Here is a 25411-nt window from a genome sequence, read left to right as displayed (position 1 = left end):
CCCTGAATGGACTACTGGGAACATTGACCTCTCCCCAGGTGATGATGATAGTGTGTTTGATGGGCTTGGTGGGTATGTAGACGCAGAAAAATGTGCTGTCACCGTTATCTGTGATCTGGATGTTAATGGGGAAGCCTTCTGAATCCTTGAATAAAAGATGGACAAAAAAGTTATTTACCAGTAAAGTGAGGCATGAGGCATCTGGGACTTGAATGAAAATGTACCTGAGCATAAATTTGTAGATGTCCTCTTCCAGCTCCACGGGCGTCAATTGTAAATTCAGCAGGTTTGTTTACAATGCACCCCGTTGGTTCTAGTCCAGGGCCATAGCACTTAACCTGCATAAAAACATGAGTTAGTTTAGCTATGGCTGTCATTTAATATTAAGAAAGGGTCAAAGTATGCACATCCAAAAATGTCTTGGCCAGGTGCAAGATCAAAAGGTACATCCAAACCGAAACATTGTTATTTTTAAATTTTGAATAAAGGGAGAATAACAGTGTGCAGATCTTTTTTCTATTATTTGTCATTTAATTTTGCCAACAAATGTGCAATCATTATTGCCAAATATCACAGAGCAGACCTTCTCAGGGAAGACGTCATTGGCTGCAGGGAGGATGTGGGCCATGAAGGGGCTGTCTTTGATATCTTCATCATCACAGATGACATGGACCGCATAGTCACCAGGCTCGGTGGGCCAGTACAAAACATCACAAGATCCATCTCCCTTATCATCACACTCTATCTTAGCCTGTGAGGGGCCTTCTATGGAGAAACCTGTGCATGGAACGAGTTTTCAACCATTAACCAGACATCTTATCACACCATAAACCAGGGGTTGATAGCTCTAGCCCTCGAGGTCCACTTTTCTGCAGAGCTTAGCTCCAGCCTTAATCAAACTCACATGCCTGTAACTTTCTAGTAACCATGAAGGACTTGTTTGGCTTGTCCAGGTGTGTTTGATAAGGGATGGATCTAAACTCTGCAGTAAATCGGACCTTGAGGGCCAGAGTTGAGAAGATCTACATAAACACTAGATCCCTGGATACAGTGGCTCAATGATGTTAAAAAAAGATTCTTACCCAGTGTTCCAACCTCAGTGCCAATGGCCTCAACCACAAAATCAGCTGATTTGCCCACCATGCCAGTCTCCAGGCCTGGACCCCAAGCCCTCACCTTCTGAGGGCCTGCATCTTCACTTACGGTAACCTCAAATGGGCTACACACATTTAGATGTTTTGATCAGAAGTGAGATGGTTGTTCATGTTAATCGGCATTATTCCTAGATTATATCTTTCTGGAGTAACATTTCCATATCCTGTATGATCTTTTTCATATGGTCAACAGATTTGAATATTTTGAAAAACAGAAATGGGACGATACCACAGTAAACAGGTGGAAATTTTAGAAGCACCCTTACCTACGGGGAATGGCGTGACCACCCCAAGTAATTGTGATAATGTATTTTCCAGTGAAAATGGGATAGTAATCACATTCGTACACACCATCTTCCAGGTTTTGCACTTTCACGGGCTCATCGCCACCTCCTGCAATCACAAAATTTAATTCAGCGAACTAACTTTACAATGCAAAGTTGATTAAATCAGAAACAATTGTTGTTGCAGTCAAAACAGTGGCATGCATACTCGGCCCTTTGACTTGAACACGCAGTTCTCCACTGCCTGCTCCCTTCGTGTACACCTTAAAGTCAGCCACCTCCTTCACACGCACACCCTTGGGCTGCAGGCCACGTCCAATGGCCCGACAGGCATTTGGGTTACTCGCTACAAAGAGAAAAGAGCAGTTATTTTAAATCTCACAAGTTGTCAAAGTTAGTTATGCATATGGACCCAGCCAAAGGTACGAGCAATGAAGAACAGCCAAAGAAAGAATGTTTCCTATAAAGGCCTATGACAAAGCAATTATTAATCTCATAAAGATCCAATTAGGAATGTAGTGAGACCACTATAATCAAAACTACAGGCAAACTGATCAGTGTTTTCAAGAGCTTATAAAAAAGACTGAAAAAATGAACACAATATTTGCCATTACATACAAGAACCAGCTTTGAAAGATATAACAAACTTTAACAATATTCTGCTTGAATTAAACTTTTTTTAATAAGTGGCTCACTGTCGGGGTTTGGTGTTTAACACTAAGTTCACTAATGAGCTCTTTTAGAGCAATAAAACGTCTATTAAAGCAGTCTGGCTAAATCCTAAGTGCTTTCTCAGATCTGATCAAACTAAATTTCATCTTCCAGTATTGGTTTCTTCCAGCACTGGATAAAAAGGCATACAAAAAACTACAAAATTAATTTTAATTTTACATGAAAAAAAGTAGTGTTAATTGAATAATTAATGAGTTAAAGTGACTTAATTGTATATTTCGGTTAGGAAATCATGTTAAGTCAGAAAATCAAAGCATTTCCATTCTCTGAGTTAGTATATAGAGCGACACAGCCAAATCGAGCAACTGCCAAGATGATGATGACGACGATCATGATGACAATGGATGAGTATGATAATCTCTGAGATGAAGATGACTGTATTACACATCCAGACGGTCACTCAGACATTGGCTCTCTGATGCCAAGTAAAGATCTGGCATCTTGATTTTGAGATTTCAAAATTGGCAGGTGTGAAATAGATCAAAATATCAGTTTGGGTTAAAGTGAACAATTTAAACAAGGGCTGATATAACACATTTTACACAAAATAAAAAAAAATTAAAAAAAAATATATATATATACAGTACAGACCAAAAGTTTGGACACACCTTCTCATTCAAAGAGTTTTCTTTATTTTCATGACCATGAAAATTGTAGAGTCACACTGAAGGCATCAAGGGCTATTTGACCAAGAAGGAGAGTGATGGGGTGCTGCGCCAGATGACCTGGCCTGCCCTCCACAGTCACCGGACCTGAACCCAATCGAGATGGTTTAGGGGTGAGCTGGACCGCAGACAGAAGGCAAAAGGGCCAACAAGTGCTAAGCATCTCTCGGGGAACTCCTTCAAGACTGTTGGAAGACCATTTCAGGTGACTACCTCTTGAAGCTCATCAAGAGAATGCCAAGATTGTGCAAAGCAGTAATCAAAGCAAAAGGTGGCTACTTTAAAGAACCTAGAATATGACATATTTTCAGTTGTTTCACACTTTTTTGTTATGTATATAATTCCATATATAATTCCACATGTGTTAATTCATAGTTTTGATGCCTTCAGTGTGAATCTACAATTTTCATAGTCATGAAAATAAAGAAAACTCTTTGAATGAGAAGGTGTGTCCAAACTTTTGGTCTGTACTGTGTATGTATATAATATATAATAAATAATATATAATAAAAAAATAAAAAAACAATCTAGAATTTTGATTGAGTAACATATTTAGCCCTAATTTAAACCGATTTGTTACTTGCTTAATTTATTTCATTAATATTTTTTAAACAATTGATCAATTATGGGATTTGGTTAAATTTGTTAAATTCTGAAATATTAGCAGAATCCAATCAAAAGTGGTGCTGGTGTGCTGAGCATCTGTTAAGTGATTGTCCAGTCCCACCACTGAATGGTGGCACTTTTTCTGCATCGGTTAAAACAAGACCTGCAGCAGCATTCACAACACTTGTCTAATCCACCTCTTACTCCCATTCACACTCTCACTCTTACTCATACACACTTTCGTTCCATCATTTCCTGTCTCTATCTGAGCTCTCTGTTTATTTGAGCTGCCCCAGATGACAAAGCGCCATCGCATGCCAACGAGCCAGAGGTGGTGTGTCTGAGAGGACACATCCAAGGTGAGGGAAGGAGAGGAGACAGGAGAGAAGGGACCAAGCTCGAGCAGGCATCTGTCAAGACCCCGGGGTGGGCCATACTAACTTGGTCGCCTGGGTTTGGGTGGTGTTGGGGGAGGCATTTTCTTGGCCTTTTCTGAGGGTGGCGTGCGTATAGACTGAGGGATTAGGTGAACCGGGGAGCCGATCTGCCGGCCGCTCGAAGCAGCTAGAACAACACACACAGGCGAAAGAGGAAACACAAATCGTTTCGTCATCATCGAGAGGGTGGTGAAACCCTGAAGCAATGAGCAATCGGAGCTCAAAACCAAACAACCTGGTCTCGGTCAGCACCACAGAAAGCAGATTTCTCTGGGACTTGTCCAGTATTAGCATGCTGTCAATCAAACAACTCTGAACTCATTGCAAGTGGAAATAAGCTCTTTAGACACAAAAAAGCAACAACTGAAAAGACCAGCATACTGAAACTTGTGTTTTGGGTGCTGGTCTTCAACAGTAAGCAAACCAGATTTTCCAGTAAAACTGTGCTAGTCTTTTCAACAGGGGCATAAGACATTTTAGAAAGAACGTGGCATGCTTTTAATGCAGCAAAAAAACAACAAGTCAAGGCTCAGGCAAATAAAAGCACTTGTTGTTTTCTTGGTGCATTAAGAGCTTTGGTGTTCAACAATAATGTGACCGTAAACAGACACCAGCACTTCTAACTTATCAGCTATCATATTTTTTCAAGGAATTAAGATCATCAGCAACAAGGTAAGACATGTGTCTCACCCTCTGAGATGTGGACAGTGAAAGGGCTTTTAGGTATCTGCTGGCCAGCAAATGTCACATATATAGTGTGAGGGCCCTCTAGAATGGGACAGTAAGTGCAGCGGAAAACACTGTCGCCCTTGTTTTCCAGAATGATCTCCACTGTGTCTCTGCGGCCCTGAGAGTCCACAATGATCACACCAACATCACCAGCTCCTGCACCTGAGGAGTCACAAATACATCAGGAACTTTAACTAGTCTTTAGTCTCACAGCAAACAGCGAGTAGCATCATTTCCCTGACTTTACCTGCTGTGTAGATGTCAAAATAGGTGGGTTTATTGGCCACATTGCCCACTGGTTCCAAACCTGCCCCACGGGCCTGCACCTTGTTCGGGTCTCCCAGTGCTTTAGACACATTTACAAGGAAAGGGCTTCTGTCAATGTCCTGTCCAGCAAACAACACCTTCACCTAAAGAAAAATGAAATATCCCTCAGATTCAATCAGTTAAAGACCTTTTTGTTAAACCTTACAAAATGTTGTGTGATAACAAGACATTAGAAGAATTTAAAAATTTAATTTGCGTACATTTTGAAAATCTACATTGTTCATTTTGTTACCTTATGCAGACCCTCCACTTTTGGGACATAGACCACAGAGTAGCTCCTGTTCCTGTCATTGTTGGGAATTACTCTGGCCTGTGAAAAAGAACATATTATTAAGACATTCACCAGTTAGTTATTAAAATATATATTTTTTTGTGTATCCCTGCAGCCCTAATAATAAGACTCAAGTATCTTATCCTCATTCAATAAAAAACACACACTGACAGAAATGTGTTACTTTTAAATCATATTAGATCAATAACCATTATTTAAAAAAATAATTTTTTTATAATAATTGTATTTATTTTTTATTTATAGACGAAAAATTATGAGAATAAAATCATGAATTATTAATATTTTTTATTATAATTATAGGTTGAATAAAAGAAGATTAACTTATTTTCAAAAATGAATGAAGTTTGATGAGCTAGAAGATGACCTCTTCTGTGTGGCCCTCTGGATCCTCAATGTACACCAACACCTCTCCAAGCCCGGCCTCCACAGTCTCCACCACAAACTCAGCTGGCCTCAACACAACATTACCTTTGGGCTCAATACCTACCAAAAGATGTAAAGGTTTGAGTTGAGGTAGAGTAGGCTAAATGTTTTCTCTCATAATCGCTGTTTTCATTCAGAAGTATTAACAAATTAATCTGTCAGTCTCACCTGGGCCATAGGCCTTGGCTCTCTGGGGGTGCAGGGTTTTAGATCGCAGTGGGGCACCAGGCTTGAGTTTGGCTTTGGGGAACTGAGACAGGTAGGTCATCACTGAGTGCTCGTCCACGTTAGGATCCACAATCTCCTCTGGAGCAATCACCTGGATGGACAAAGTGCAAAAGACATATGTTACATTCAGTGTTGGGAAGGTTACTTTGGAAATGTAATAGGTTACAGATTACAAGTTACCCTGTTTAAAATGTAATAGTAGTGTAACTTTTTCAATTACTTTATTAAAGTAATGTAACTTATTACTTTTGAGTACTTTTTGATTACTTTTCTAAATTTATGAAAATTAAAGAATAATAAATAAAAGCATATACATCAACTTAAATACAGTTATCTAAAAAGCATGTGACGTATTCTGTGTAATAAACTCTTGAAACATTGGTGTTTTTTTAAACTGCTGTCTCTGTATATGATGATAGTTTTCTCAAAATAAGTAAAATGCACATGAAGTGACACAGAGCAGTTCTAGAAATTATGTTTATGTGCTCGTGTACTCCTATATTGAGGCAGCAGAGGTTGAAAACACTACGAGCTTCAGTAGGCCTACGTGTGGTAAATGAAACCATGTCTTTGCCATTAATTTACAGGAGGGGCGGACTGGGAAAAAAATTCAGACTGGAAAATTCAAACTCATACAAACAAATTCATGGACAAAACTATTTTTTGTATGGACCTGACACAAAAAAGGTTTAAATCTTTAATTTGGGTATATGCAAAATAATTAAAAGTTTTCTCCTGAATTGCACCTTCACTTCCATTTTTCTCTTCAGTCTCTTTATTTTGCCCTGTTATCCATCTCTCTCGTGACTTAAATACTCAAGATTGAACAAAACTATACTTTATAATACAATACTCTACAATACTACAATATCTTTATAGAAAAATCCTAATACTGTACACGAATCATGTTTTTCCCTTACAAAAATTAACCTTGCTTTTATTAGCCTATATAAAAGTAAAATAACCTTGTTTTTTTTGCAAATGGATTTGTATTTATTTTTAAATAAATACATTTGTAAAATAATTTTACATTTTTGGTTATCACTGTTAAACAATAGTAACCATTTTCTCTGGATTTATAGTTAAATATTAAAATGTTAATTTTCGTAAGGGTTGTGTTGTTGTCTGTCGTAGCTCCCCCTAAACCTATAAAAAAATAAATCTTTTTTTTTTTTTTTTCAGCTAAATTACTACTGTAACATTACAACAGATAATAATGATGTCCTTTATATAGTATTTTGAGTGATGACTGGTGAGCAACGTGCTGCTGCTTGATTAAATAAATAAAAAAACAAAGACAAAAAAGCATCTTTACAGATGAAACTGACCTGAAACCCTGAACAGGAGTTCTGCTTCTCTGCTCCAGCAGTACACTCTATTCTCTCTCTCTCTCTCTCTCTCTCTCTCTCTCTCTCTCTCTCTCTCTCTCTCTCTCTCTCTCCCTCTCTCTCTCTCTCTCTCTCTCTCGCATTGATTACTCTGAGTCTGATCCAAACCGTTTGGCGGAGGCACGGAGAGCGCGCGAGTCATGACTAACAATTCATGATTTATTAGAGATTTAATTATCAAATGGCGGATTCGCAAATGATCGCTTTAGTACATTCGGCAGGCAATTATACAATAATGATATTAAATAATGGGGCAAAATCGGCTGCAAGGCCACTGTGAATTGTCCCGGTTCTCCCGGTGTCCAGTCTGCGCCTGATTTCCACAGACATCCAGAATGTGCAAGTCATATATTGCATTTGTGGGGCTTAATATTCACAGACACTAGTCAATGTCATGTTTTGATTCAAGTGTACTGACCTACTTTTGATTTAGTCATCCAAAATGTGGCATATTCCGTCCGCGTTTCGTTTTTATGACTGGGCGAACCAGACTGTATTTCCGCATCCCAGAAATTATTAGGGCGGTATGTCTCAGAATAGTCAGTGCAATTTGGGAAAGAAATCAGTTAAATGTGTGTAAATATTCAAATGTAATCCCCTTTGTAATCGTAAAAAAATTCATAAGTAACTGTAATTTAATTACTCATTTTTTCTTAGTAACTGTAACTAATTACAGTTACAATAATTTTGTAATTAAATTACGTAACGCCGTTACATGTAACTAGTTACTCCCCAACACTGGTTACATTCTGGTTGATCTCTGATCTCAATTCAGATTCCTGGATGCCATTCAAGCATCATTATTTGAGTAGCAGAGGGAACTTTAATGTCTGCATCAATGAAACTCCTAAAAAGTGCATTGCTATAGCCCTCTGGAGAAGGACTGAAACAAAGAACCACATCTCACTGACTTCATCTGACATTTTCTTCAAGTACTGGCTGTCGCCCCTGGCTTGCTTAGTTGGGGTCACTTCATCTACAGCGATATCATTGACTTGATTGCAAATAAATGCACAGACACTATTTAAACTGAACAGAGATGACATAACTGAATCCAATGATGAACTGCCTTTAACTGTCATTTTGCATTATTGACACACTGTTTTCCTAATGAATGTTGTTCAGTTGCTTTGACGCAATGTATTTTGTTTAAAGCACTATATAAATAAAGGTGACTTGACTTGACTATGCTGTGATGGTCTACGGCACAAAACTTAACGAAGTACACTTAACGTTTTTAAAGCTGTGGAAAATATTTTCTGCCTCTCCGTCAGTCCCGTCTTTCATGTCCTGCTGGTTAAGTGTCCTGCTATATTTAAAGCTAGGGTGGAAGGTTAAGAGCTAACTAGAAATAGCTCTAAATGGTATTTAACATAGCAGAAAGACAGAAGAAGAGATTGAACGAGAGAACAACAGGGACAGGAAAAGTAATATGCACCTTGTTATTAAAACCCATCATTTAAAGCTCTACCTCTCCTTCTGCAGCGATAACCTACATGCTCAAAACATCCTTCTCTCAGTAGATGTGGAATCTCTATTTATCTCAATTACTCGAACACAAATTTGTGTTCTAATGTATTCTACAAAGATAAGTTGAAAAAGGTTTCTACATGGCAGGTTCACTAAGGCATCATTTGGTAAGCAATAAAAATAGATCTGCTGTTGACAGTGCAGTACATATTTCATATATACAGTACTACCGTTCAAAAGTTTGGGGTCTAAGTCTCTTATGCTCACCAACACTACATATATTTGATCAAAATCCATTAAAAACTATTTACAATTTTAAATAACATTTTTCTATTTTAATATATTTAAAATGCATTTTATTTCTGTAATGTCGCAGCTGGATTTTCAGCACATGATCCTTCAGAAATCATTCTAATATGGTAATATACATTCTATGCTATAGATGTGGTGCTCAAGAAATATTTTTTATTCTTATCAATGTTGAAAACAGTTGTGCTGTTTAATGTTTTTGTGAAAATTGTAGTACCTTTTTAAGATTCTCTGATGACAAAAAAGAAAAGCATATATGTAACATTTCTTTTGTAACATTCTAAAAGTCTTTACTGTTACTTTTGATCAATTTAAGGCACCCTTGCGGATTAAAAGTATAAATTTTTCATGTATAGAAAATACCGTGCTTTATGGTGTTACATGCAAAAACATCTGAAAAAAAAATAAAAACATTTCATGCATTTAGATAGCAGGTACGCTGTTTAGAAAGAAGTAATACTATAAATAAAAAATACAGTTGAACCTAGAGCAAACAAGTCAACGCAAAAGAAAGAGGACAGCTTTGAGTCTATATCTGAAGATGAATTAAAATATGATTCTAATCAGATTTCAAGCCACCTACAAAAGTGGCACTGACGTATTTTGCTGTTCAGCCTTCAAAATCTAAACAAGTTTAATGTTTAATATGCCAAAAATTCTTATTTATACAGTCTGTGTGAACAACGCCCCATATTCCTTTACCCTCTCTGACTCTCTCTCTCTCTTACTCTCTCTTACACAAACACACACGCACACACACACTCAGAGGATCATTCAAAATAATGAGGTCATAATATAATTTCAGAAGCTAAGAGCTACTCCTTAAAATCAGAACTGGCCTGCTAAAGAAGAAAACAGTCTCAATCAGGCTAAATAGCATGAGTCCTAATAAATATAAGTGATTGCTTCATACCTGAGGCACACCGAGCCAGTCGTCAGCTTGCTGCATGGCTTCTCTTGCATTCTCCACTGGCTGACTCGGGTCCCATGTCTCCCAGTCCGGACACAGGCCTTAGATTAAGACAAAGACAGCAGAGTAAGCAGATTGATGCAAACAGTTGGTCAACCCTTGCTAAAACCATGAGAAACATGTATTTTCTAAATCAAAACTCCTACGGTATAGGACTAAAATTAACTCTTACTTTAAAATTATCCTGCATATTGCTTTATAGATGAACAAAGAAGAGCCAGATCTGTGCTTTATCTTGGGCTGCAGAGTCACTGTTCCACAGCCGGGATCTATTAATCCATGTTCTTTAGTTCAATTTGACCTTAAATGCTCTAAAATGAGCAGTTTCCCGTCACTTCACCCTTTTTTCCAACCTTTAATTAGCATGGCTCGTAGCACCGAACGCTTCCCTGAAGGAAACACACACCAATACCGTCTGGACTAAAACAGTTATTATATGCTGGATTACACTCAAAGAGCAAAAGGTGTTTAGTTCAAATGGAACCAGAGAGCCTTGAAACCTCAAGACTCCTCAACAACTGGCAAAACAATAATATAATAAAGTTTTTTTCAAGATTCTCCAGGCCTGCGGTCGGATAGTGAGTATCTGTAATAGGGCCTGTGCTACTGCTAATACTGATAAACTTTTACTTCTAGGTTTTTAAAGCATTTAAACTCGCCAAGACTGGTATTTACAGTACCCTGCAGATCCAAGATGGAGGTACGACAGTAACAAAACCACCATTAATAGTGGAAAACAAATTAGATGGAGGAAACTTCAGGGGAGGTAAATAAAGTGTGAGACTGTCTGTATGCAGTTATTTTGGAGGAAAATCATAGTTAACAACCAGAGACTCAACTATAGTTCACTTTCCCTTTATAAATCATTTAACCTAAATCAAATGAGAAAAAATATATATTTTGAAAAAGACTGATTATAACTCGACATGCTAATGTTACAATAAAATTATAACTGACATTAGATTTAGAGGTATTTGATCATTATTTCCGTGCTAAAGATATAAAGCTTAAAACTTTTGCTAATAAAAAAATATATATAATTAAAAAAATGAAATATAAGGGTTTTCAATATAGTGTGATAAACACATAAGCGCTGAATTAATAAATACTTTTCTGGCATCACTCCTGCTAACAGATGCTTTTCCACACATGCACACTAGGAAAAATATAATGAAGTGCATGTTGGCAGGAAATGCATATAGAAGCATGTGTTTTCACTTAAGCATGTTTGCCGTCTTAGCTTCTGACAGTTTCCATTCAGTTACAGCCCAGACCAGGGGCTCATTAGCAGCTAGCAGAGCCAACAAACTCAACTCAACACCTGAAACATGCAAAGATGATGCATCTTTCACCTCTCGCATTTCTTCTCCTCAGGGTCACAATATCAGCCCTACCTTTTTATTTTGAAAACAAAGGTTGCGTTTTATGTCAGTGTCATTCAGCTCATCAGCATAGGAGGAAAAATACAGCCGTAAAGTCATCTGATCTAGTCATCTCATCTGATTCCTTGCTGTACTCAAACCATCAAACTTTCAGTCAGCAGCCCTTTCAGTCAATACTTAAACCACTTCTACTGATGAATCAATCTAAATATCTCTGGATTACAAGCTGTTTTTGACAGCAGTCAAATCCCAGTTCTACACTTACAGTGATATTGAATGTTAAAGCAGTGCATCTAGTTCTTGTGGCCCATTGTGTTTGGGTGTGAAATGAACCCTAAAATGACTGTAGAGCTGCCTTCCACCCACCGCCACATCTACATCTGCTCTCTTTACTAAAGCTGACCAAAGGGCAATGAAACTGCTGTTTGTGTTTATCAAACATGTTGAACTCTTTTAAACGTGCCTCAAAATGTCTTGTCAGAGGAAGGAAACATTTCAACACATGCTAATGTGATTCATAAATGTTTTAACAAAAGACATATTGAGGTATTTAGTACTAATTCTATTTTCTAAATGCATGCTATTTTGCATGCATCTTGTTCCTATCTGAAACCTTACTGCCAACCTTAAAGAGTTAGTTCACCCAATAAATTAAGCCATAAATTACTCACCCTCAAGTCATCCTAGGTGTATATGCCTTTCTTCTTTCAGACAAATCCAGTTGGAGTTATTTTAATAACTAAAGTGTCTTTGATCTTTCAAGCTGTTTGATGCCACTCAGTGGGTGTTGCACTGCATCAGTCCTTGAAAGTTTAATAAAAAGTGCATCCATTAAAAAAAAGGGTCTCACACAACTCTGGGGGGTGGACAAAGGCCTCCTGAAAAATATCCATATTCAAAATGTATTTATCACTTTAATCTAGCTTGAGCTCACAGCTGTAAATGAAGCAGTTCCGGGGGAATGACATATGAGGTCAGCTTTGCGCATGTGCCGCTCAGAAGTGATGCATGCGGAAACGCAGCAGAGAGATCAAAACAAAACAACAGTCACTAATTGGAAGTACAAAATGGATTTGTAAAGAAGAATGTCGGAGGACTGCGATATAAGCCAAAAGAAGACTGGTTTTGCTTCCTTTACTCCTGGTAACAAACATTGTTTTTCACGAGACTCACCGGCGCATGCGCAAATCTGACCTCATACATCATGCTCTCGAAACTGCTTCCATTTTACAACTGTGAGTGCAAGCTAGATCAAAGTGATTATTACATTCTAAATATGGATATTTTTCTTACAAAAACACATCGATTCGCTACAGAAGGCCTTTGTTTACCCCCAGTGCTGTGCGAGACCCTTTTTTATTTTTTTTATGAATTAGCTTTTTATTAAAATTCTCATGAACTGATGCAGTGCAACACCCGCTTAGTGGCATCAAACAGCTTGAAAGATCAAAGACAATTTTTAAATTAACTCCAACTAATGACTTTAAGGTGAGTAATTTATGGCCTAATTTTCATTTTTGGGTGAACTAACCCTTTAAATCATCCCTAAAATCTGAAGAAAATTCATTTTGCTCAAGCTCAGCACTAAATTCTGATTATTTGAATGGAATGTTGTAATAAGGCTGTTGATCCAAGAGCATGTTCTAGGTAACTTCTCCCGACTCATTTCCCAAAGGATATGTGGTCAAGTCCAGAAAATATTCACACTGCTTTGATTTGACAAGAACAGACATGCACACTTCCAAATGGACTTGACCCATCCATTAAACCCTCCCTGAACTGCATGGGATTCACGGTTTTCCACTAGTGTCCAAACGTATCCAGAGGTATTTGATTAATGAATCGTGTTTTGGAAAGCAGTGATCACTGGTTTTAAGGTCACCAATTGTTCTCCTCTTCTCTTGACTCCGCAGTGAGATCATATGCTGTAATTATCAAACCAGCTTCCCGTCTCCTAAGGCAAAGCAGATACTGCATGACTCTTGACATCTCCCTGATGAGTTTTACTGATCACTGAATCTACTTAATGAAGCTAATGAAAAGTTTTCCATGTAAAACCACATGTGGTTAATGTACCATGACACATTTGTCGCCAAGTGATCATAAACCACAGAATTCTGCTCACCAGGTGCGCAATTATCCACCAGGGCACCGAGGGCTTTGCCATCTCTCCAGTCCCTATGGAAGTTGTTGATGGGTAGCTGGGGGATCTTGTTCTGGATCCAGCCCAGAAGGCGCTGTTTGGGTGTCAGCTTTCTGGCGTCTTCATCGTCCTCATCCTCCCACATGGGCATAGAAATGGAGTAGTGCAGGATAAGGGTCCATATGAGCCCCAGGATCAGTTTTAAGTTGCCGTCCACTATAGCTTTACTATCTGCAATGAGAAAGAGAAAGACTTAAACGTTTTATTCCACACAGGAGCACTGAAGCACCATTTGTAGTACTGGGAATCATAAAAAGACAACAAGCAGAAAACCAGACTGTTTTTGAGATTATTTTAGATCTGAGAGTTTCGATGCTTGGCTTAGGAAACCATTAAACATTCTGAGGTTGGTTTTATTACTCTTGTGGTGCTGCTGTGAACATATATTATTTTAGGGGTGAAGATCAGAAGCTGAGTGAAGCTCAGCGTGAACTGAAAGGGGATTGGTCATGTCAACATAAAGTACCCTAGAAAAAAAATGTGTTTTCAGGTCAAATATGAGCTTCGGATACATTGCTAACATCCTGACACTACTCTACCTTGCCTGAAATAATGACAACACCTTTGTTTATTTTTCAGATGTCCTCCCTAGCACTGTGTGGCTTTTGAGCCACCATCGTGCTACTATTTGTTTATTCAGAGAGATTCGTAAACACACTGTTTGTTCCATTCGCCTGCTGTGTTGAATAGCTTTCACGGGTTCAGAAGTGAACAAATAAACAGCAAGTACATATGGCCTACTAAAACACTTACATGGATAGACTATGATCCTTTATTCACTCAAAGTTTCTACTTTCACATAAGGTACATATTGGTGTCCCATTACTTTCCAATTCCAATTGAGAGATAACCTACTAATATTATGTATCTAATATAAAATTAAAATAGCATGTAAAAATGATAAATTAAAATAATTAAAATAATTAAATAATAAAATACAAATACAAATATAACATAAACTGAGGTATTAAACTGTTTAGAAAATATATTATAATATAATATGGAGTCCCAAATGTGGGTAATGGTAAAATCCTAATATAAAAGAAAATTAAAGCCCTATTTTACCCAGTTATTGGTAGAAAGTCACATGCACTCATAACCTTTACCCAAATCTTTCACTACACTGCTCTGCTACAGTCAGCAGACTCTGGACTGCAGTGAGGAATATGAATCGAGATGGGCACCACTGAATGCCAAAGGCTGATGTCATTTAACCCTGGATCTGTGGAATGAGGTCAGTTTAAATAAAACCCACACAAAGATGAAACTTAATCGGGACACTGGCTGAATCTGACTACACTTTGCTTCAACCCCCAGCGGAGCCGTCTGCACTAAACGCTGCAATGTGCGCAGCGGTCTGGCGGTAATCCAATATCTCCAATCAAATAATACTGACAGGTCACTTTCTGTTTATCTCTCCCATTTTTCCTCACTGTAATCAAAACAAGTTCCAGAGCAAATTCTTCCCTGCTCTTTGATATATTACTTTTGAGATTTTCTCATACATTTGGCGAGGACAGTGTGTTATGCTCACTGTGGCCCTCTCTCAAGAACAGGGTTTAATATTTTTGGGTTCCTAGGCGCTCTAGATGCTTAAAGAGGAATGCATCCAGACATTTATGTGCTCTCTGCATCGATGCCAAGCCCAACAGAAAGAGACAGGGAGAAAGTATTTGCCAATGTTTTTGAGATGTGTTCTTAAGAAAGTATAGAAAGAGAAAATAAGTACAGTATTAATTTTTCTATTATATATTATGATATATATTATATTATGAAATATTAATTCATAATATTTTGCACATATGTGTGTGTAAGACATTATGTTATTGTATTAAATATATTGTATTGTATTAAATATCAATAAACAAGTGTGTGTCGGCTGTTATTGTTTGCCTCAGGGGATCTAGGGGATCCTCATCTGAACATATATAACATGCATACAAAAGGTCTCAGTATAAATACATATCAAAGCTGACAGTGTAGGTGCACGCATACACTGAGCAATCACAGACAGCTATGTGGTCTACTTTTCCAAAAAGCTCCTTACAAGATTTCAGATTTACACCTAAGAGAGTGTGTTGGTATTAATTCCCAATATACAGAATTTCTTTAATCTTTTCAAACCAACCTGAGGAGACCCATCAATGTGCGCCCCAGCAAAACACTAACTCCTGAAGATAAGGGACATTGTCCAACATACAGCACCAGTGAAACAGCTGGATTCAAACACACTTAATGAAAGACTTCAGAGCTAAGTGTTTCCTTCTGACGACATAAAGTACAGGGGCTGTAAATGAACACTTTTTGAGGAACCGCTGATGACATGGGCCAGGAATTCCAGCCCGCTAGGGTACAGCACCACCACATAATGGGCAAGAAAACAAATATGGGATCAGAGCCTGGGAAAAGACCATTTAGGACAGTGAGAAAGGAAGGGATAGCTTACAGAGGGTGGGGATAATTTAGAGAAGAAGTGTTTTCTCATTTGTCTCACTCCAAAATGAGGTGACAGATTGTTTGGCCCATTCTATTTCTTTCTACATTTTGTGAATAAATAATTACAATAAATAGTTATGAAACGAAAATTTCACCAAAATGTTATAAAACCATATCACCATATCAAAGTTATATCACTCTTATAACTAGATAACTAGATTAAAACTAGGCGTTCAGTGTTGTTATTGTTAACTAAAACTGTTAAAAATAATTTTAATTGACTGAAAAAAAATCTAAATAAAATATGAATTAAATTAAATTAAGAAATAAAATAATAGATGAAAATCTAGAAATGTTGCAACCAACCAAAATAAAATAAGTTTAGATTTAAGTTATAAAATTACTATCATACTAATTAACTTATATAAATTAAGAAATAAAATGTAAATGAATTAAAGCTAGGAATATGAGCGTGAAAAATATTTTACAAATAAAAAAAAAAGACAAATATATAACAAAATTACCAAAACTAAAATGAAAATGAAAACTGCAAATATAAAAACAAAAAAAAATCGCATTCAAAATATTAATAAATACTATAACAGTATATACATATTGCTGCGATATCACTGGTGGTGATTACATATTTTAAGATATCTCATTATAAATATGATGAACAGCAGTATGCTTCATAAGCTCAATCCGATCTGTGAATGTAGCATTTCTCTGGCAAATGGCTCTGTGAGACGCTTTCCTAACCCTGATTAAATCCAGTCTGGATCATTCACATCCTCCCAACGCTGAACCACACCAACAAGACGAGATAAAAATAATGAAACAGATGCTGGAAGCATTTTATAAGCCACTGTTGCCAAAAGCTTTAGAAGAAAACACATGTAATGGTGTTGCTGCAGAGAGTACTGATGCATTCATCTTGAGTCCAGCTGTTGGTGATTGCTGCTCTTTTCAAATAACAGGAATTGCTTCATTTCACTGATGAGCACAGCATATTGTCATTGTTTGGAAGTTCTTCAAAGGAGGGAATTCACTAAGAATGGACTGTGCTGGCTGATAGTGCTACAGGTATTTGCATGCAGTGCTTGCGTTGTTTAAATTCAGTAAGGGAATTTTTGTACTGAATGCAATTTGCATGCTGCTATTTCTTATCTTGCAGGCTTGTATTGAGTGCAAGAATTTGGCATTTTCAGCAGACAACTTGTGTCTCTCTATAAACATTATAACTTTTGGCAATGTCAGACTCGGTAGAATTGGAATTTTCATGTTAAAATTTGAATTTTATTTATTTTTTTTGATATTTTTTCCAAAAACGTACTGCATTTTGTTTTGCAATGACTGTGGTTTTCACTGGTTCAATCGTATCGTACCATCTTTGGTAGCCATTTCTTCTATAATTTGATCATATATATTTACAGTACAAATTTCTAATGAGATCTCTGTCATTCCTTGTTGCCCTTTGAATTATTTGAACATCGGCCAGTGATGCCATCAGAAATTTCAGCTTAGATGCATCAGATGATTGTTGCTGTTGCTTAGGGTGACCAAACAAACATCGCTGTCTCCCTGGAGGAGATAGAAAGTTTGCTATGTTGACTAGGACAGAAGAGACCGAGACAATGGCTTCCGTGTGGAAGAGACATTCTGCCTCAGGAAATATGCAACCTACACCCACACAAGTATACGCACACACACACACACACACACACATCACTTCAAGAGGGAATGTATAATAAATTAAGCTATTTTGTTTCACAAACTGTAAAGACAAACTAATCAATAGAAATAGTATAAACAAGAGTAAAGACAAGAGCTGCTAAAATAAAAAGCTGGATGAATAAATGAGGGGGAAAAAAGTTGCATGCACTGAGCAAACAGAAATTAAAGGTTCAAAGGCAAAAAAAAATTGTAGTCATCATTTTCCTATTATTCCCTTAAAGCCATTTATGGGTGCCATCAGAATGAGAGTCAAATCGCTGATAAAAACATCACAAAAATCCATGAGTAATCCGCACGACTCCAGTCCATCAGTTAATGTCTACTGAAGTGGAAAGCTGCATGTTTGCGAAAAAACTAATCTATTATAAAGGCATTATAACTTTAAACTGTTGCTTCTGGCCAAAATATGACTTCATTTGATGTTTTTATCAGCTGTTTGGACACTCATTCTGACGGCACCCACTCACTGCAGATGATCCATTGGTGAGCAAGTGATGCAATGCTACATATCTCCAAATCTGTTACATCTTTGATGGCCTGAAAGAGAGTAAAATTTTATCAAATTTTCATTTTTGGGTGAAAAAAAGTGAATTCACATAAACTGGAAGCTCTTGTCAACAAAAAAGTATATCTTGTTTAAAGACCATCTTTACGAAGGCCATTTTTGTAAGCTAAAGCTGACAGTTGTGCAAACGTGCATTAAATAGCACCTTTTATAACTAATGAGACAAAAGGCTTGGCTCCAAACGTGTGGGGTTTCATCTGAGTTCTGAGTCTGTTTGACCAAGAAAGAGAGAGAGAGAGTAGGGTCTCACACAAACCGCAGAACAGTCTGAAGTCACATCCTGAGAGCTGTGGAAACTCCAAATATTCACATTACATTATGTGTCCATTGTCAACTAAGTCAAGTTCACGGTTCTCCAGGCAAAGATAGGAAAGGAGGAAAAGAGAAGGGGGGATGAAGACATCATGGACACATGCCATCAACAGTCACATTTTCCACAGGATCTTCAAAGAACAATGGAAGTGTTAGAGATACTGTAGAAAAATTTGGGCTGCTTGTATGTACATGTAGTAAAATATTCCACATCTTTCCACATAATTGTCACTAATTAAAAGAAAATGTTTCAGTATTTAGTAAACTAATGTTTATGCCAGAGTTAATATGGTTACTGTCTCTTTTAGAATGACATTTGACAATAATAATATACAGTAATATAACATAATATAATATAATATTATTACAATTTAAAATATCTGTTTTCTATTTTAATATATTTTAAAAATCTAATTCATTCCTGTGATGCAAATCTGAATTTTCAGCATAATTACTCCAGTCTTCAGTGTCACGTGATCCTTCAGCGCCGCTCAAGAAACATTCCTCAGTATTATCAATGTTCATATTTTCATGGAAATCATGATACCAAGCTTTCTTTTCTGGATTCTTTGATGAATTGAACGTTCAAAAGAACAGCATTTTAAAAATATATATTTTGTAATATTCTAAATGTCTTTACTGTCACTTTTGACCAATTTAATGCATCTTTGCATTCATTTATTTAAAAAATAACAGTTTTTAATGTTTATATAGAATAGAATAGAATAGAATAGAATAGAACTTCCCTAGTCCCTGCACACATCATACCACATTTAGTACGCAGGCAAGCACTGCACTTCACTTTTGGGGATGCAGTGCCAAAATGTCAATGTCTAACATTGATGCATTTGCACAATTTACTTCAGAACTTCCTGTCTTTGTGGTCACACATTACATCAGAAATCCAACTGCTGCCCGTGACGACAGGAAACGTCTTTTACTTAACAAGCTAGTAAGTGCCATTTAAACAAGAGCATCCATGTCACTGTGCTACATTTATTCCTGAAACAAGAACAAGCTGTTACTGGCTACAGGAACATGTCAAACCAAACTACAGGCCAATGGATTCTAACCTAACTTTATGTAAAATGTGATACTTTAATTGACTGTCTTATATCTCTAATGATTTATTTCAGAGTACAGAATGAAATGTGTGGTGTGAAACCCTCGGCCCAAGCTGCCAAATGCTTTAAGACGTTAGCCGTTGGGAGTGTTTGCACTGGCTTCCCCCACCAGAACACATGAGGTCAAGAAGAAATAAACACTGAAACCCAGCAGAAACAGTGAGTCTGGACAACGAAAGAGCAGTTCATTTATCAAGATCCTTTCCACATAAACACATTTTTACACACTTAATACATAACCACGGATATGGAAACTGTGAAAACGGTCGGGCATGACTACAGGCATGGCGCCTTACGTGTTGACCAGAATGCTTTACTAAATACACAGTGAAGCATGTCAAAGAGTGATCCAAGAGAACTTCTGCCTGAAGAAAAACAAGATAAAATAAAGAACTTGCCACAAACACACACACGCACCATCTTGAGATACAGCAGATGTGTTGCAGGAGGTAGTGTGTCTTTGAAAGTCCAAAAAAGGACATAAGTGGCCAGCAATCTGTTGTTTTGCTACATGGTCTCATCTAACCTTTTAAAGACTATTGACAATAGGGAAAACATTCACACAGCTGACCTCACTTATCCCAAAGACATGAGAACAGCTGGATAAATTGTGAGGGTGTAATTAAACAAAATGGCACCGATGGGCCTTTAAAACTGCTTTTTGGGGTAAAAACAGCCTAAAATCATTCAAACTGAAACTATGAGGTCATTCACCCCCACCTTGTAAATCCAAAACATATCCATAATCCAAATCCTTTCAACTCATGTGATGGACCAATTCACTTTTATGACCAATTTCACCAAAAGCTCCATAGATTTCACTAGAATTTGACTGAAATAAATGTCATTGGGACAAATTGTTTAGCAACAGGCAACCAACCATAAACCGCCTCATTAAATTATTCACGTATAGACAGAACTTATTTAAAACCATTCCGTGGAATCCTACAAATTTAATGCGGGCCTAGTTGCATCATGTTCTAAACCCAGAATCATGTGCCTTGTTGAAAACATTTTATTCCGAAAATAGGTCAAAATATCAAACATGTTAGGCTGGATATTCTCTGACTGGATGGAATCATAGTATGAAGCTTAAAAAAATCAGTCTGTATCATCATACAAAACACAATTTTCTATGAACTTTTTCAAATCTGCCAACCCAAAATACCTCAGACTATCGACAATTAGTGTCAAGACTCCAAATCAGGGCAAAAATTTGGGCAAAAGTTATATAGTGTATTCCAGCCTTAAGTCTAAAGAAAACAACGTGAGGTTTATTTTCATATGAAGTTCCATGAGAGGCACTCCAAAAATTCCTGGCCTTGTATGCTTAACTTCTGGTTATTCCTCTTCTTCAAGTCAAATGAGCAGAAAAAAAGCCCGTCTCCAATATAAACCAGTAATAAAACACTGTAATAAGTCTGTCATTGCTAAGGAGACTCAAACCAAGAGGCATTTCCCTCTCCAAACCCAAACTCCAGAGGAGGTTTTTCACAAAGTGAAAAAGAAACAATGGTTACTTCCACCAAAGAAATGAATCTTTCTTTTTGTCCTCTTTTTTTCCTCAACTTTTGGGTGATAACATGCATAAAACATTTCAAAACTGTCTGAACTAAAACATAAAACAGGAAAAAGCAATGTTGGACTAATTTAGTGAAGGGGAATGTGATTTTTTTTTAGAAAGACAGTGGTTTTGTTTATAGTAAGCAGAGCAATCAGGCAATCTCCTCTCCTGAGTGAACTCAGTCAGCTGCCGTCACAGCTGCTAACAGGCATCCTAAAGCAACAACTGATGAGCTCAGAGATCTGCCCTCCCCCTCATGGGCCTAATGCACACACACACACACACACACAAACACACACACACACACACACACACACACACATATATATATATATATATAATAACTGTCTGCTTGCAACATGCATTCACACTCCCTCCCGTCGATCCATCAACAAAGCTTCAGAGTTGAAGTTCCATCCATAACAGGCACATAGGAGCCTTTGTCCCAGTCTCCGTCCACTGCGCCTGAATTAGGACAGACTCCATCACTACAGGAAAGGACATCCGAAGCAGTTGTCGAGAAATGTATGATTAAAATACAGTACAACCGCTGTAAACAAGCACACACATGCATATGTACACTATGTCATTTTGAGATATTTTATGAGTATTTATACATAAAATATACAAAATTAAATATACAAAAATATAAATAATAATGAATCAAATGAAATGTATTCTATAAAATAATACAGAAATAATAATGCAAATAATACCAATTAAAATTACATATATTATCTGAGATATAATGTATATATCCGCCTGACTACCAGAAGGAAAAAAAAAAAGTTTTGTGAATTTAGTATTTTGTTTTCATGTCATTACACTGTTTAGCATAAGAAAAAGGGAAAGGTAACATTTTTGAAAAAATTAATTTTCATTCATATGATATGTTTCGTCCTCTGTAAAGGACAACTGGAAAAATTCCTTTTTTCTTTCTTTCTTTTTTTTAATAAAAAGACACAAATAGACATGAAAACACAAAAACAGTGGATTTTTTTTTTTTTATCGCCAGTCAATTTTCTTTTTTATTCCAAATTTTGTATAAAGACAGTTCTCAACTATGTTATGAAAGATATAACAGAATGATTTGAAATACCATTTTGCTTTATGCAATGTGTGTGTAAAATTATCATAAACAAGTTTTCCATTTATAAATGATGTTTCTATACACTGTATCTAATATGCAAAATAATGTGTTTTGGGGGCAACAAGTAATGAAAAAAGAAGTTTAATAATTGGCAAGATTTTCATAACAATATATTTCATAGGAATATTGATATATAATTTATTTCCCTATTCACTTGCTATGTCTTCCAAAATACATAACAAAAATGCTTTAAATCCTGGTGTCCTCTACAGTGGACATGCATGAAAGTCATAACAGAACGTCATATTTTGAAATAGAAAATAACCTAAACTTATGTAAACTAATATAAAATAATAATAAATAAAAAGTAAATGGTATATAGAGTAATATAAAAATTAAATCTAAAAACAGAAATAAAATTTTAAAAAAGTCTAAAAAGCTGACCAAAACTGTTGCCTTTGTTATTTTAAGTTTTTAAGAATGCCTCATTTTTTAAAATGTGTGGACAAAAGAACGAGACTAGTTAAAAAGCACTTAAAGACGGGTCTTTCAGCCCTTTAGGTCAGATTTATATAAACACAGACAGACAGACAGACACTCGAGACATACACACAATACTTTATGTTCCTTCTACTTTATGTTCCCCTTTAACATGGACCATTAGCTGTGCATTTCTATGCTGATGTCCAACAAAAACACATCAAGACACAGTCCAGAGGTGGGATGAAGTTGTCGAATGTCAGTCAGGAGGGCTTTTTACTGCCTTATTAATCTTCATTTTGAAAAGAGCTTTGAATGACACCTGTTTCTCTTTGTGGAATCCACTAAAAGTCTACTATTCATAAGAAAAGAGAAGATAAAGTCCTTTCCAGGGTTATGAGGAAGAATGTTCAAATCTGGGTTTCCTGCTCGGAAGTTCTGTGGAGTAAAAACGGTCCCAATACCTATGAATATGCGCAAAAGTTCCACACACATGCACGGCAATCCACAAATCCACATACGCTCCATTCATAAATGCTTCATAAATTGTATCACTTGTGTGTATTTGTCAAAGGTTTTGAAACTGTTTTCACTCCATAAAGTTCAAATGTTGAAGACCTCTTCCACTAAACCACATTCAAATGGATGTAAAATATTAGTGGCATTTGCTAAGGCTAGCATCACTATTACTATTGCTATTACTAAACTATTAATTTTAAGGAAATACCTTTACATCTTGATATTAGACATTTGTCCATTAATAAAAGCTTCTGTTTAATTCTTGGGGTTTAGTCAGTCTGTTTCTGTGTGTGGGCTGGAGAAAATGAGCGTGGCGAAGACATTTGACCATGTGGACGATGAGGGATTTTCTTGTCTGAGTCAATCTGGCAACCTAGGGTCAGGCAGCTGACATCATCACGCCGCTGACAGCCCTCTGTGCCTGACACTGCTGACACCAAACACCCCAGAGTGCACTTGGGCCGTCTGATTCCCAGCCATACAGATAACACAATACAGAGGAAAAGCAGCCAAAGACTTAAGGCTGCAGAAAACACACAAAGAGCTGACAGAGTGATTAATAAAATGTTGCACTGAGTATTACAAAAAAAAAACAAAAAAACAATGACACATTTCAGAGGGCACAGGAGTCATAGCTGTTGTTTAACACCTGTTAGACATTTTCATGGCTGTCAAATCAGCAAACCAGACATGATCTTGACCCCTGACCCTACCGCTAACCCCGACAGCCGCTCCGTTACCACAGAGATAGAGTAACATTCCAATGACAGGAAGTCTCAAAAGACATGCATGTCTCAGTCACTCCTGTTTATGATCACAGGAAGGAATGTGGTTGTTTCTATAGATTTCATCCTTAATTTGGTATCCTTAATTTTTATGCTAGTTATATTACATTGCACAATATGTTTTTTATATTTTAAAATATATATATATATATATATATATATATATATATACATATTTTTTTTAATAAATAAATATAAATACATTTTATATTTTCTATATATACAATTACAAATGTACTTATGGACACTTTTGAATGTAAAGCCTCCTTGCTGAATAAAAATATGAATTTCTATTTGAAAAAGTCTTAACCCAAACATGTAAATAACCCATTAAAAGGATAGTTCACCTAAAAATATAAAACTTTATCATTTACTCATCCAGGTGTTATTCCAAACCTCTTTGACTTTTTTTATTTGAATAATTGTTTATAAACTGTTTTTACCTATGCAATGAAAGTCTATGGGGCCAAAAAAGTTATATATATATATATAAATTCGTCATTGTTAACTAACCTTTATATGTATTTATATAAATTTTTCTTCATCTTTTTTTGTGTTTGGTGAAAAAGTCACCGGTTTAGAACAGCACGTGACGATAGAGTGATTAAAACATGACAGAATTTTCATTTTTGTTTGAAATACCCTTTTAAATTAAGCAACCATTTGATTCTGAATCTCAGACGTGCATTAAAACAAAAAAGCACGTTCTATAATGTGTAACTCTATCCAAATAGCACAGAGAGCAGCTGAAAACCTTGGAGAGGTTCAGATATCACTTACAGCACAGATGAAGCCCCAGTCAGCTTTCTAGCACCACATTCATAATCAAAAGCGACTTGCCCTTTTTTCCCTCGTCTGCTTTCCATCATTTTCTGATCTCCCACATGGTCCTGGACATTGAGGATGGGGTTGCATTTATACAGTAACAGAAAATTCCACAGCAAGAGTCAAGAGATATCCTGAATAAACCCTTTCTGATACCGTGAGGCCTTTTGCTGTCTTGAACGGATTTCAATCATCACAGCGTCAGAATCCAAAGCTTTTCCGAAGCTATAAACCTTTAAATCAGTTTAATAGTCTAATAGTTTGCGTATGACCTCAGAGTGCCTTTTTGTAATTTAGAGTGATTAATAATCCAAATACAACCAATTAGAGATAAATACTGGCCTTGTTTAACACCACATGTTGAGTTCCCCACATTCA

General features: G+C 36.7%; 1 protein-coding gene across 8 annotated transcripts in view; it reads right to left on the bottom strand.

Moving 5' to 3' along the window:
* Window positions 1-25411, bottom strand: part of LOC132098800 (filamin-C-like) — a 51296-nt gene that overhangs the window by 20926 nt on the left and 4959 nt on the right. For 4 of the 8 annotated variants that reach the window (XM_059505002.1, XM_059505006.1, XM_059505003.1 and 1 more), the window contains exons 2-15: window positions 13522-13770; window positions 9958-10055; window positions 5818-5968; window positions 5591-5709; window positions 5167-5244; window positions 4855-5017; window positions 4569-4769; window positions 3883-4005; window positions 1647-1784; window positions 1421-1547; window positions 1083-1219; window positions 584-777; window positions 225-338; window positions 2-145 (exon numbers count right to left, since the gene is read on the bottom strand). In XM_059505002.1, the coding sequence (XP_059360985.1) occupies window positions 2-145; window positions 225-338; window positions 584-777; window positions 1083-1219; window positions 1421-1547; window positions 1647-1784; window positions 3883-4005; window positions 4569-4769; window positions 4855-5017; window positions 5167-5244; window positions 5591-5709; window positions 5818-5968; window positions 9958-10055; window positions 13522-13770 (2036 nt within the window). The remainder of the gene's footprint in view (window position 1; window positions 146-224; window positions 339-583; window positions 778-1082; window positions 1220-1420; window positions 1548-1646; window positions 1785-3882; window positions 4006-4568; window positions 4770-4854; window positions 5018-5166; window positions 5245-5590; window positions 5710-5817; window positions 5969-9957; window positions 10056-13521; window positions 13771-25411) is intronic. The other 4 variants (XM_059505004.1, XM_059505008.1, XM_059505009.1 and 1 more) reach the window with 1 other exon arrangement.

This window comes from Carassius carassius, chromosome 22 (genome assembly GCF_963082965.1).
Source record: "Carassius carassius chromosome 22, fCarCar2.1, whole genome shotgun sequence".
Taxonomy (NCBI): domain Eukaryota; kingdom Metazoa; phylum Chordata; class Actinopteri; order Cypriniformes; family Cyprinidae; genus Carassius; species Carassius carassius.
The sequence above is the reverse complement of the archived record's forward strand: the minus strand, read 5'-3'. Positions and strand labels throughout refer to the sequence as shown.